The sequence below is a fragment of the Oryzias melastigma genome, linkage group LG19 (genome assembly GCF_002922805.2).
Source record: "Oryzias melastigma strain HK-1 linkage group LG19, ASM292280v2, whole genome shotgun sequence".
NCBI lineage: Eukaryota > Metazoa > Chordata > Actinopteri > Beloniformes > Adrianichthyidae > Oryzias > Oryzias melastigma.
This window is the reverse complement of record NC_050530.1, coordinates 11,388,355-11,400,841: the sequence shown is the minus strand read 5'-3', so window position 1 is coordinate 11,400,841 and position 12,487 is coordinate 11,388,355. Positions and strand designations below refer to the sequence as shown.

Here is a 12,487-nt window from a genome sequence, read left to right as displayed (position 1 = left end):
GATTCATGATCATCTGCAAAAGTGAGTCAGCATTTCCTTGAATTTAACTCGCCAAAAAGAAGGTTCCTTTTTTCAAGAATTACACTTCATTCAAGGATAAAGCCATGTAACATTTCTATTACCACTTTGTTTCTCAAGGTTTTGGTCAATGCTTCAGTTTGACTTTCAAGTCGAAGCGTATCCAAGATCATCAGAATGGTCAACGTTTCTAGAAGTCTGGACTCTGCCGATGGTTACTTTGCCTAAAGAATCAGTGTTTATAGATTTTTTTTTTTTTCCCTAAAATTCAACTGCTTCATTTAAATAAAGTTTTAGGAAATAAGCAACCTAGCATTTAGCCGATCTGCCTTTTAGATATCTCAAAAGAAAAGAGGTACAAGCTACATGTTTTCAAGGACTGAATAACATCATTTTACAAGGTAATTCCCATCACAAGAAATCTAGAAGGTTGCTTATTCCTGACTAAAGCCATTTCCACTAAAGAATTAAACTTTTAAGCTGAACAATTAAGATGAAGCAATCACTGAGTCATTAGCCATCCAGTGAAAAACAGATGAGGGGACAACTTGGAGATTATAGCTCAACAATTGAAGACCCAAGCCCATGTTTCTTATTCAGGAACTGTGTGTTTGGTACTAGAATGGTCAGGAGGACCAGTTTGATCAGAGATGGATGCTACACAATTGATTAAACTAGAAAAAAGGTTTGACATTGAGAGGTGTTGGATGAATTGACTTTCCAAATATAACTGTTAGGGTTGTAGTGATACTTGTGATTTATGTTGGGTAGCTCAGTTTCTTTGTCCCAGTTTAGTTTTCAGTTCAGCAGGAAAAGTTACTAAAATTATTTAAGAGTGAACTGGCAGCAAAAAATGTTTGCTTTTTTTTTAATTGATAGAACTACAAAATAAATATCAGAAAAAGACTAATGTTACATCAACTATAATCCAGAAGTGCAAAAAAATTAAAATCACCAAAAAGAGAGATAATATTTTATCTTCGCTTTTAAAATGTTCATTTAGTCCTAGTGTTCTTTTAATAATGCAGATGCCATTTTTAGCCAAAATCAAATGATCTTTGTTGTGTTGTAGGACATAATTTCTGCAGAGCGGCAGTATTTTATTTTATTATTATTATTTTTTTTAGAAATTCGCCTGTGAGTTGTGGGTGGGACCTTGGTGAAGAGTAGCCAGCTCAGCATATTTTCTAATAAAATAAGACTTTATTTAAAATAAACCTTTTTCCAACAGCATTTTTTTGTCTGCTCCTGATTCACAACAATTTGAATAAACACTCAGAAATTTAATTTTGAGTTTAATTTTCTTAATACAAGTCCTCCTCCTTCAGAAAAATGCCACAAAATTAGATTTTTTCCTTTTTTTATTTATACACAGAGGTAAATTAAAGTGCCTTCTTTGTCAGTGTGCTACAATGTTTGATGCTTACATGTAATATCAACCACCAAACCTGTTTCCACTGTTGTCCTTGTTCAATCTAAGCTTAAAAATGTGAAATCTAGATGGAAACCTGTTTACATTGTGTAGATTTAAACTGCCACAAAACGCGTCTGAGCTGCGTGCGCTTTGTGTTGCAGGCGTCATCCCAGGTGGCAGCGTGTCCCACATGTGCACTCAGATCACGAGCATGGTGGAGCAGGAGCAAAGCAAAGTGCTGTGGATTCCTGATGGAGCACCATAATCATTTCACCTACAGCCGGGACTTTAGTGACTTTAATCACCTTTTCTCCATTTAAAGAAGCATACTCAACTGGTATACGCATGATGCACAACTGACACAATGGTTTACATTGAACACTTTTGTTAAATGTGTAGCAATACTAGTGATGAATCAGTTTTCCCACTACATTAGTGAAGTACAGCTTTTGATAGATTTGATACTTGAATGCTTTATTCTCCTTTTTGTATTAACAGTCCTTTAAAGCTCATGTTTGACCACAGCAAATCTTCATAAATAGAATCAGGCAACTGTTTTTTTTTTTCTTCCTTTGTGACATTTTGTGCTATTTAATTTATCTAAATGAATGAAAGATGATTTTTTTTTTTGTAATAAACATGTAGCTGTAGAGTTAAAAGCAATATTTTCTTGTTAAAATCCCTTATTTATAAAGAATAACTTCCTTTATCTCATGTTATATTTAATTCTAATGTTTCTTTTTAATGTTGTGCCAAGCTATGTTCGTTTTTTACATTTTTTATGTTCTTAATGCCTCTGACATTGGAAAACATTCAAAAATATTGCTTTCACCAAATTTCTTTGCTTTTACTGGTACTACAAATACATTTTACTCATTTTGGCAAATTTATGTGAGAAGATTTAATTTATAGCTGGATATACACATTCACATACTTGTTGAATCACAAGGACACATTTCATTGCTGGTGTTAAAATCTGGTTAAATGCTCTGGTTCTACAGTCAATGACGGTTCACATTTCTTTTTAAAAAATATTAAAAAGAACTGACTACATCTGATGTGTCTTGTTTGTATTCTTTTGTTTTAAAAAAATCTTCCTTTAAAATAAAAAAAAAATATTTGCACTATGTGTCCACTAGAGGGAGCAATTGCATTTTTAGGGAGAGTTTCAACGCCTTATTTAGGGTTGGATTGTCTAAAATTATGGGTTGAAAAATCTGAAACTACTTCTAATTTTATTTTTGACTTGGTGTCACATTTTAAAGTTATAAAAGGAAGAGTTTTAAAAAATTGCACTGATTGACTTTAAAGTTTTAATTTAATGAATGTAAGTGATACACTGATGTTAGAAAACCTAAATGTAAAGCTCCTTGTATGTATATTTTAAACCCAATTTTACACTTCTTCTTTATGTATGTCTATACATATATGTAAATCACATTATTTAGGGTTAAAATTGCTGAGTTATGCAGATTTTTATTTTATTTTCGAAATAAAAGCCTGTGGATTAAATTCAATTATAATTTTAGAACTTAAAGGCGTCTCATTCAACACGAGGGTGTTTGTAACCTCAAAGTTAGTCATCAAACATTGATGAAGCTTCCCTATAAATAACCAGGAGCATCTGCGTCTGCCGCTGATGGCTCCTCCCCCGGCACCTGTAAATCTGCGATGCCATCTTCTAACAAATGGATGAGACAGGCGCGCGCTGGAGCCGGAAAACCTCCGCCGTTCGTAATGCCAGAACGTTTCTTTAAAGGATGAACGTCAATTTCCCAGCGTCATTATAGGCGGTGGAGCACATTCAACAGTGCGGAGCTCCACAGGAACCTGAGGATCCACTGGCAGCAGGACGCGCAGCAGAACTGTCAGGACGTTTCCGTGACTAAACTGGTATTTACATTTGTGTTTTTCTTTTTTGGAGGCATCCATTTACGCAAGCTATAGTCGTGAACGCGCATGGTGAAGCGCGCCGCTTGACGCCTTGATTTGAAAAGAAGTTTCCATTCCTGCCTGGCTTCGACTCCAACTTCCCCATCCTCGCCCGCGGTGGAGCCGCACGAGCCGGCGGGGCTGAGCGCAGGAGATGCGTGAGCCGCTGGGGCGTCGCGAGGCGCTGGCTGGACCTCCCCGACGCGCCTGAATCCCACCTGACTGCCGGTTCGGGAAGGGGGGCTGCCTGTTGAGCAGGGCTCGATCATGTCGAACAATATGGATAAATTCAGCCCGTCGGTGCACATGTCCAAGATCAACGTGGTCATCCCCTATTCAGCCGATATGTTGTGTGACAGCAACGGCCAGCGGATGTGGTGGGCTTTCTTAGCCTCGTCCATGGTCACTTTCTTCGGGGGACTCTTCATAATCCTCCTGTGGAGAACTCTGAAGTATCTGTGGACTGTGTGCTGCCACTGTAAAGCCAAAAAGAAGGTATGTGCTTTTATTGTTTTTGTGTGACAGCAGTGCGTAACAGCGGCGTGTCCAGCCAGTTTGATTTGGGAAATGGGCTTGTAATTAAATCAGCGCAGAGGCTCCATCAACAGAGAACACAGGGCATGACTCCGAATTATGAACTCTGCTATTTTTGGGCGTCATATAACACAGCAGCTGTAAGGCACAGTTATATTTCATCACTTTTGCTCTTGAACTAAAGTTCTCCAACACTTTCAGAACCACCTTCTGTTGGGATCAACTGGAAAATAACCAACTAGGTCATCAAAGTTATAGAGAGGGAACAGTATAACCTGACTGTGCTGAGTTACTTTGAAAATAAAGAAACTTTAGTCTGTCCTTATGTAAAAATTAATCATTTAGCTCTAATATTATAGCTAGAAATGTCCTCAACCAATTAAACATCACTGTTCCTCCTGTCCAATTAATTTTTACCAAGCATGACCTGGTTTAGTCATCCATGGAGGCAAAACCCTCTATCAAAGATTGGAGAAATTAAAGAATTATTTGAAAGATTTTGTTTAATAATCTGCTCTTAAAAGTCATTCTGCTGCAGTTCTGTTTTACATTAGAGACTCTTTTCTTTAAACATCATCTGTGCTTGATTTTATCAAATGTGTGGGTACAGAAGATCAGAGATTACTTGGAAATAGCTGCTCATCTTTGTAGATTTGAAGCTACAAAGAAGCTAGAAAGAAATGGGGTCAGATGTAGCCAAACTATGTAAGAAAGTTATATAAGTTATAGGAATTGGTGAAATTAAATGTGGTGTACCACAAGGCTCAGTGTTGGGGGCCTAAACATTTAAATTTGAACCTCTATGGCATCAACAAAATATATCAGGAAGTCCCTTAATGAATAGACTTCAATAACTAAACTTGACTTATTGTGTATTTCTTATTCATTTAATATTTTACATACAGTGTAGCATATATAAAAACCTAACTAATAAGAAAGTACCTCAGAGGAGACCAATAGTCGTTTATTTTGAACAATATTTGACTAATTAAAATTGAGTCGGATTAAATCCTGAAAGATTAAATGAATAAAATGTGATTAGAAATCAAACCTAAACATACACAAGCTAAAACGTAAAATATCATACAGACATAAAATATAACTCAGTATATGGTAGAATTGAAATCACTCCATTTTTTCTGGGTTTGTGAAGTAATTGGAGTTCCACATTAGTCAATAATTAATAAAAAAAAAATCAATAATTCCCCCAAAAATCCTTAAAGATTCTGTATGGTTCCAGGCTGAAGAGACCCCACATACTCATATTTCCATTGTTTTACTCTTAGAAGCTTTAAAATTCAGGGACCTGGTGAAATGTCCGACACCTTAACGCCGTTCTACAGGTGGTCATTATCTCAATCAGTAAATTGAAAGTTTTGTCGCATTTCATAAACCTCAAGTTGACATATATTGAAGGTAGATTTTAAATATTTAAATATCTGGATTCAAAAATATGTTATCTTCTGTGTAGATGGATGATTTGTTTGTACAGTTGCTCTGTGTGTGTTTAAGTTGTGTTTGAATTGGAAAAAAATAGTGGAACTACTTCATCCTCAGGCATTCTGCTATCCAGAACGGCCCAAAAAAGGCAAACCACTAGCAGGACTGTAGTAATATTGCTTTCTTGGTAAAACTAGTTGGGCTGACGAACGATCAGAAGATTATTTACTGCATACTATACCTAAGATTTAGTTAAAAATATTCATTCTCCTAAAATAAACTTTAAAAAGCGCATTTATTAATGATTGATTCTGAAGGCCACTTTTTGATTAGTTTTTCATCTTTTTGTGTACAAAAACACCCTTGAGATGAAACTAAAATAGAGACAAATCCTTTAAAAATGTGCCGCAGCAAGGAGTTAAAATTTCTTTAAAAATTGTCATAAGCTGCTTTTGCAAACACGACAATAGTTTTGTGGATTCTTGAAGTCCTCTCATGACCCTGTAATCTGTTTTTTTAAGCAAATTTACATTGTGAGTGACAATCCTTCTTCTTAAAGTGAAGAGTAAACACTCATCTTTATTTAAAATATTATTACTTTGTTTGATTTTATGTTTTTTGTTTATCAGACAGGAGAGATAGAGGAGGCAAAGGTTTCATGCAGGGCGGGCCTGACCTTTATCACCAAATCTGTGTGTCATTTGGTGTGCTATCAAAGTGGTTACAGAGTTGGAAATGATTCCTATAGTTAAATTAAATAATTCAGTGTCAAATTGTGCAAAACGACTCAGAAATGCAAATCAAAACTTCCAAATCAAATATTAGATGTGCTTTTTGGTATTTACTTTAAATAACTTGTATTTATTAACTTGCTAAACATTTAAATCCATGTTTTTAAATCACATGTGAGAAGTGTTATAGAGATGTTAAAAATGAGCTTAAACAGCAGTTCGATTTGGGTTCTATTGGAGTTCCAACAACCTGTTGCAGAGAGGCGGAGTTTCTACCGCTTCCCATCTTTTCCCCCTTTCCATCTTTCCTCATCTCATCCTGTATCTTTTTTTCCTCCAAGAATTTCCTTGCACAGAGTCAGAAATGCAGTGTCAGGTGCATACAGTGTGTGGCATATGAATCAGTGTTTTTGTTGCTAAGCAACAAGAAAGCAAAGGATTTCATTATAAGAGGAAATCTCTCTCTCTCTCTTCCTTTCTTGCTTTTTTTTTTTTTCGCAGTAGTCAGAGCTGTGAAATTTGGCTGGTTTATTGGAGGGACCCCCCACCCCACCAACCCACCTCCCAGTTTGAGCTTATAATTAGAAGCCGGAACGTAAAGCTTTCAGTGTTTTGTTTATAGACTTAATAGTGTGGCTCTTCTTTTTCTTTTAGCTTTTTTATCTTCCGTCTCGATTGAGCACTGCTGCTCCGTTTGCCCTGGATCATTACTAATCAATAAAACTTTTAATTTCAGGGGTTCTGATAAATGACGGCCATTATAGGTCTGGGAGGAAGCAACAAATTGGCTTCATTGTAAGCGGCTGCTTTCTCACTATGGAAGGAGGAGCTATCATGCCCTCATGCTTCACACTGAGGGTGAAAGCTTCAGTAAAGAGGGCCTTCAGTTCATTCCAAATGAGCTCAGGAGAGCTGCAGACAGCAGCAAAGACCTGAGGAAGAGATGTAGAATCAGCGATTAGTCCTTTACCTCAGACCGTCTGTTCCTTCACGGCGACCCAGACTGATGACCGATTCCTGCTCTCTGACATGTTGTAATGTAATTTGTATCGGCTGTTCATGGTTGGCCTCTGATGAATTTTTAAAACTTTGACTGCCGTGACATTCTCTGCTCCGCCGCTCATTAAATTGCCATTTTTGTTTTATTGTAATTCCTGTTAGCAACTGTCGGATGGATGCATGTTTAATTCAGCGCATCAACAATTGACAAGCAGCCAGGAATTTGGAGAAAGACGGGTCATTTCTGAAACTACGAACAATTCATCAGGCTACTTTTCTTTGTACCAACTTTTCTCTTATGTAGGTTACATTTGTAATTATATGGAGCTATTTATTTAGCACAAAACAAACATCATGCAGCAGCTTGGCTGTCATTGCTCCATCTGGGAACCAACAGGTCTCTGATTAACAAATGTGGGAGATCTCATCTGCACTATTTTTGTCAGAGTAGATGCATATAGCAGCTTTTGTTGTATTCTGTGCTTGGAAAAGGGAAAAAAAATGTTTTTTTTAAGACCCACCCTACAGAAATTTGTGGCATTTTTCTCATGGTAGAGAGTATATATAAAGAAAATTAGGCTTAAAACTGCATTTTGTAGTATTTCTGGTGTGAATCAGGAGTAGACGGAAAAAAAAGCAGTTGCTCCCTGGATATCTTCAATATTATGATGTTGTTAATATAGCGGGACGGTGTGCAAACAGATGGATGTCAGGAAATAGGGGCAGGCTTACTCCATGCCAGTAGGAGGTGAATTTCTAATGATCTCCTGGAGAAACTATGTCCTAGAATAGTCAGTGGTCCCCAACTCTCGGGCCGAAGACAGAGAAAAAATAAATACATGCTCTAACTTAGATTGTTTAGTTTATTTTCTGATCCTGAAGGAAGTTTTATTTTGGAAAATTGTGTTCACCTGACATAAAGCGGCTAGCTGCATGGATTGCTAAGCTAGTAGCCCAAAGCTAACAATAAAACATATTTAGAAAGTTTCTTCAGGGAGAAAAGAGTCAGTGAGAAAACCAAAGACGAGTCTTCAACTTCAAAGAAAAATAAAGCTTCTGTTTACAGATAAAACTGTGAGTCTTCCTCGACATCCAGAATTATTGAGAAGGTTGTTCTCGTGTAGCAGAAGCCGCTCGGTCTAATACAATTGCAGACTTGGTGGATTCTTGTTTTTATGTAGAAAATAGCAGTTTTATGACGGTTGCGTAATTTTAGCTTGTTTTATTTATCCATCACACCGTAAAAGTCTTACGTAGCCTAAGCTAGCATCCGGTTATTAGCCTCCATTTTTGAAACTAAAGGGAAAATCTTCATCAAAAAGTTCAAATATTCTGCAAACATTTTAGAGAGAATGAAGATTCAATCAAATAAAGTTACTGATTTGTGGAAACTTGTAAAAGAGAAATTTGAGAATTTTCCTACACCGAATCTGAATTACGTTCAGAAACTTTAGCACAGAAAATGTTCCTTTTTGTTGAAACAATCTCAATGAATGAGGATTTATGTAAAGAGAAAATATGATCAATCTTTTTGCCCTGGAAGATGATCAGAGCCTGGATTGAGTGTTAAAATGGCATTCTATGGAGACAAAAAAATTATGTAATGTTTGCATTATGTCAGATTTTTCAAATCAGAAACAACTTCTACAAATCAGCAATTTCGTTTAGTTGAATCTTTATTATTTGTAGAAAAAAAGGGTAATATTTTTAGACTTCCTCAAATTAAATTTCATTTTATTTTGAAAATACATTTTCAGAAATATTGAAATATTGTGAAGTATTGTCTTAATATAAACCGGTCCAGAACCTGGAGAAGTTTGGGGACCACTGTCCTAGAAGACCACCCAGCTTTGTCAATTTTGGCTAAAAACGGTATAATCATAATTAAAAAAAATAAACACTTTAAAAATAGATCAAAAGATGATCGGAGTGGGTCTTTAAGAAGTTTTTCCAGCTGTCTTTTGGTGCCAAACAGTAGCCGAATAACAGAGGAGTCTAAATGTAGTCGAGTTAAGTTGTTATCTGTGCAGTCGTGCCCCCTATAGCTCGTATCTTCACTTTGACCTTCACTCGTAATTTAATTCTCTGCATTCATCCAGTGACAGTATTTGGCACAACTTGAGTCCCGGTGTTTTATGGGGTTTAAATGAACACAGATGAAGCTCGTTATGAGGCCGCTATTTCAGGAAGATCTTCCTCCAACAAGTTGGTCTTGGTTCATTATTCAACTGATTTATGTTAAAAGAGTTTTCAATAATTGACTCATTTTCAGTGAAATCCTGTCAGCAGCCACACGTCAAATGCAGTTTTAATACGGCCGGCCTTTTTTTGGAAAACCACAGCGGAGCGGCCCGAGCGCAGCGTTGATCGATGACCTCTGCTGTCAGGAGGGATGTGATTTAGGTGAGATTGTGAGACCTAAATTTGGAGGCGCAGACTCCTGATTAAAGCGACTCAAAGGAGATGTGTGGGCCTGTAATGACGACATGCTCATTTCTGGCGCCTGCCTCCATTAAAAATGCATTTTGCACGTTCTCATTTCATTAAAAGAAGTTCAGTGGAAGAATTCTGCACCATCTCGAGGATAAGTTGGCTCGGTAAAATGAAGGATGCAGCAACAGGTGCACGCTTAAAGGTTACAACTCCATAAATGTGAAAAACGGAACTTCGGCATCTCTTGGTGAAATTAGACATTCATAGAGATACATCAATAATTTTAGTGGCACAATCATTTATATTTCCATTTTTTTATTTATGTTTAAAAACATAGCCATTAAATCACCAATGACAACGGGATGCCAATGAATCCTTTTTAATCAGGGACGCTTGCCTCTGAGGTGCCAATTCAGTCATTAAAACGGAAAGATTGCATCACCAGGATGAGAGCAAATGACTCGGAGTTGATGAAGTTGAAAGATTTGGGACACGCTTTCAAACCTGTCACAATAAATTGTTTCTTTTCTGGTGGGGCTTTCCATCCAACCTAAATAGGCCTTTATCTAAATAAAGTTCTCTCCATCAGGCTAAAAGCAACACTTTCCTTAATGTACGTCTGTAAGCTTGTGTGACATCTGTTGTTTTGCTAAAGCAAAAAGGGAAAATTCCTCATAAAAAAATTAGATTTTATATTTTTATGTCACCTCTGAACATATCTGTACTTAATATATGTCTTTGTTTTAAACAACCCTTTATTTATAGTTACAAACTGGTACAAATACATGGTTTCCAATTATTTTGGCCAAACATTTCCCTTTTTTCTATTAATTTTTAGTGACGTACATTTCTATTGCCTAACGCCACACAGTGCAGTCATGGTCGGCCTTTTGCAGCCCACACTCACCACGCCATTGTCAAGGCGTCCTCAGATAACCGAGACACACATCACTGTCAACCTGCTGCTGACCCATAAGCTTGTGTGTCAGAATAATAATCATTTATAATAAAAATTTAGTTTCTGTCATGGAAAATTAAAAATAATGTAATATATGTATTTGATAATAAATCTATAAACCTAAAAAGTATTAATAGTGTTAGTAAAAAATCACTTTAGTTAGTAATAAAGATCTCAAATTTCCTCTACAAACAAAACATGGAAGAAGTTGTTGATATTTCAAGACCACAATCGGCTTCCCTGCGTCTTGTTGGCTGCATTAGCTGATAAGTGGACTGGACATGTTGTTATACTGTTATGAGGTTATCTGCAGAGCTCTGGACAGGCTGCAGGACCAGAACCATGCTCAGATGGAAGTGCAATTCCCTGAATATTGACTCCAAACATACACCTGTTTAGTAGTAGACCAGGCGAACATTTAGATCAATGTTTGCCTCAAGATTTAGGGTTTAATTTGCTTTCTGACCCCTTTAATCTGGTGTTTCTTAAACCTTTAACAGCTCATTCTGACAGTATTTTCCCCAAGAAATCTCACGAAAAACAAACTAGTTGATGTCTTTAATGTGTACATTGCAACTACTGTTCCTGTGGCACTCAGTCTCTCCAACTATTGATTTCCTAAGTCTTAAATCTTCCCAGCAGCTCACGAAATTTACAGTTTAATTTGTTGGAAAGGGCTTTCCCATCATCTAAAGCAGCTGTGAGGTTTTTTTCAGCAATCATTTCTCAAATAGAAATAACTTAAAGTGCTGAAGTGGACCGTTTCCAGAAATGCATGGATGCACATTTGCTGCAGGAGTGGTGCTGGAAATCCCTATCAGAAAAAAATTTAGCATACATTTGCTAATTTCACTTTTTTGCAACAATAAATTATAATTTTGTGAAGGAATGAAGGTGTATGATTAAAATATATACTTTTTTGTATTTTAACCCCAAATAAAATGCACTTCTGCTTTATCTTTTTGATACAAATCCTGCTGGATTCCTGCACAAAACTTTCCTTTGAACTTTACTGTATGCTTGGAGCACACCGCTGCAGCAGAGTGCTGCAAATTCTTGGAAGCTGCTACAGGGACACATTCTGCATCTGAAGAATGCAGCATGCTGAGCTCATGTCCATAAACACCACAACAAAAAAGGACAGCTGTAATTGTGTAGAAGGCACACATAGTGGTAGCAAGCATGTGAACGGTCATCCTCCGTCATGTGTGCGCGAGGAGTGCAGTCATGGAAAACCTGGAGGCATGTTAACCTGCTGGCTGTTGGGCTTTTTTATCGAGGAGCATCGTTAACCTCTGCATCCTGTCGAGATTTCCTGCTCGATGAATCACGCAGATCCCACCAAAGAGACGGAAAGACAGGAAGAAAGAAAGACAGGCAGACAGGCAGGCAGGCGGGCAGGCAGCCCACTCAGTGAAGCAGAAAAACTAGGAGCTCAGTAGCTACCATGGATACACTCCTGGAGTCTTTTCTCTCTCGCTGTATGTTCTCCGTATGCATGTGTGCAAGCACAAGCGTAGGTTTGTTTTCTTGTTGTCATGTTTTGTTCTTTTGGAAGACCTTTTCTCTAAAGTTAGAGTCGATGCTTTCTTGTTTTGTTTTTTTTTTTCTTGTTTTTTGGACTGCAGGTAACCTGTCATCAACCAATCATAAATATATGCTGCAAACAGAAACATCAAAATGATCCTTTAACTGTTTTTCTGTACTAACTGGTAAACAGGTGGTGAGCAGCTGTAAAAGTTGCAGAGCTGAAGGCTTTTCCAGGTGTCTCTAAACCTCATATAGGCCTAAAGATGAGTAAATATTGGATTTATATTTGCTGCATGACCAGATGGATCACAACATGATAATGTTGCTTCATTTCTGCAAACATTTTTTTTTACATCCCCCTCTATTATGTCAGAGAAAAACAGATACCCAGTACTTATCTTATCTGTGTACAGCCTATAAAAGATTATACCCAGAATAAAAAAAATCATAATACGTTAAACAGAAACTGCTGGTGTGATGTCACTGGAGGCTAGATTG

The 12,487-nt window shown here is 37.1% G+C and overlaps 2 protein-coding genes across 16 annotated transcripts in view; both read left to right on the top strand.

Moving 5' to 3' along the window:
* Positions 1 to 2,485, top strand: part of LOC112153849 (disks large homolog 5) — a 29,436-nt gene extending 26,951 nt beyond the window's left edge. For both annotated transcript variants that reach the window (XM_024284284.2, XM_024284285.2), the window contains exon 33: positions 1,594 to 2,485. In XM_024284284.2, the coding sequence (XP_024140052.1) occupies positions 1,594 to 1,697 (104 nt within the window). In that variant the 3' untranslated portion in view covers positions 1,698 to 2,485. The remainder of the gene's footprint in view (positions 1 to 1,593) is intronic.
* Positions 2,486 to 2,946: 461 nt separating this feature from the next.
* LOC112154175 (calcium-activated potassium channel subunit alpha-1) overlaps positions 2,947 to 12,487 on the top strand; it is an 82,892-nt gene continuing 73,351 nt past the window's right edge. For 6 of the 14 annotated variants that reach the window (XM_024284918.2, XM_024284913.2, XM_036216987.1 and 3 more), the window contains exon 1: positions 2,949 to 3,859. In XM_024284918.2, the coding sequence (XP_024140686.1) occupies positions 3,632 to 3,859 (228 nt within the window). In that variant the 5' untranslated portion in view covers positions 2,949 to 3,631. Of the gene's footprint in view, positions 3,860 to 12,487 lie in introns of all 14 variants that reach the window. The other 8 variants (XM_024284916.2, XM_024284924.2, XM_024284923.2 and 5 more) reach the window with 4 other exon arrangements.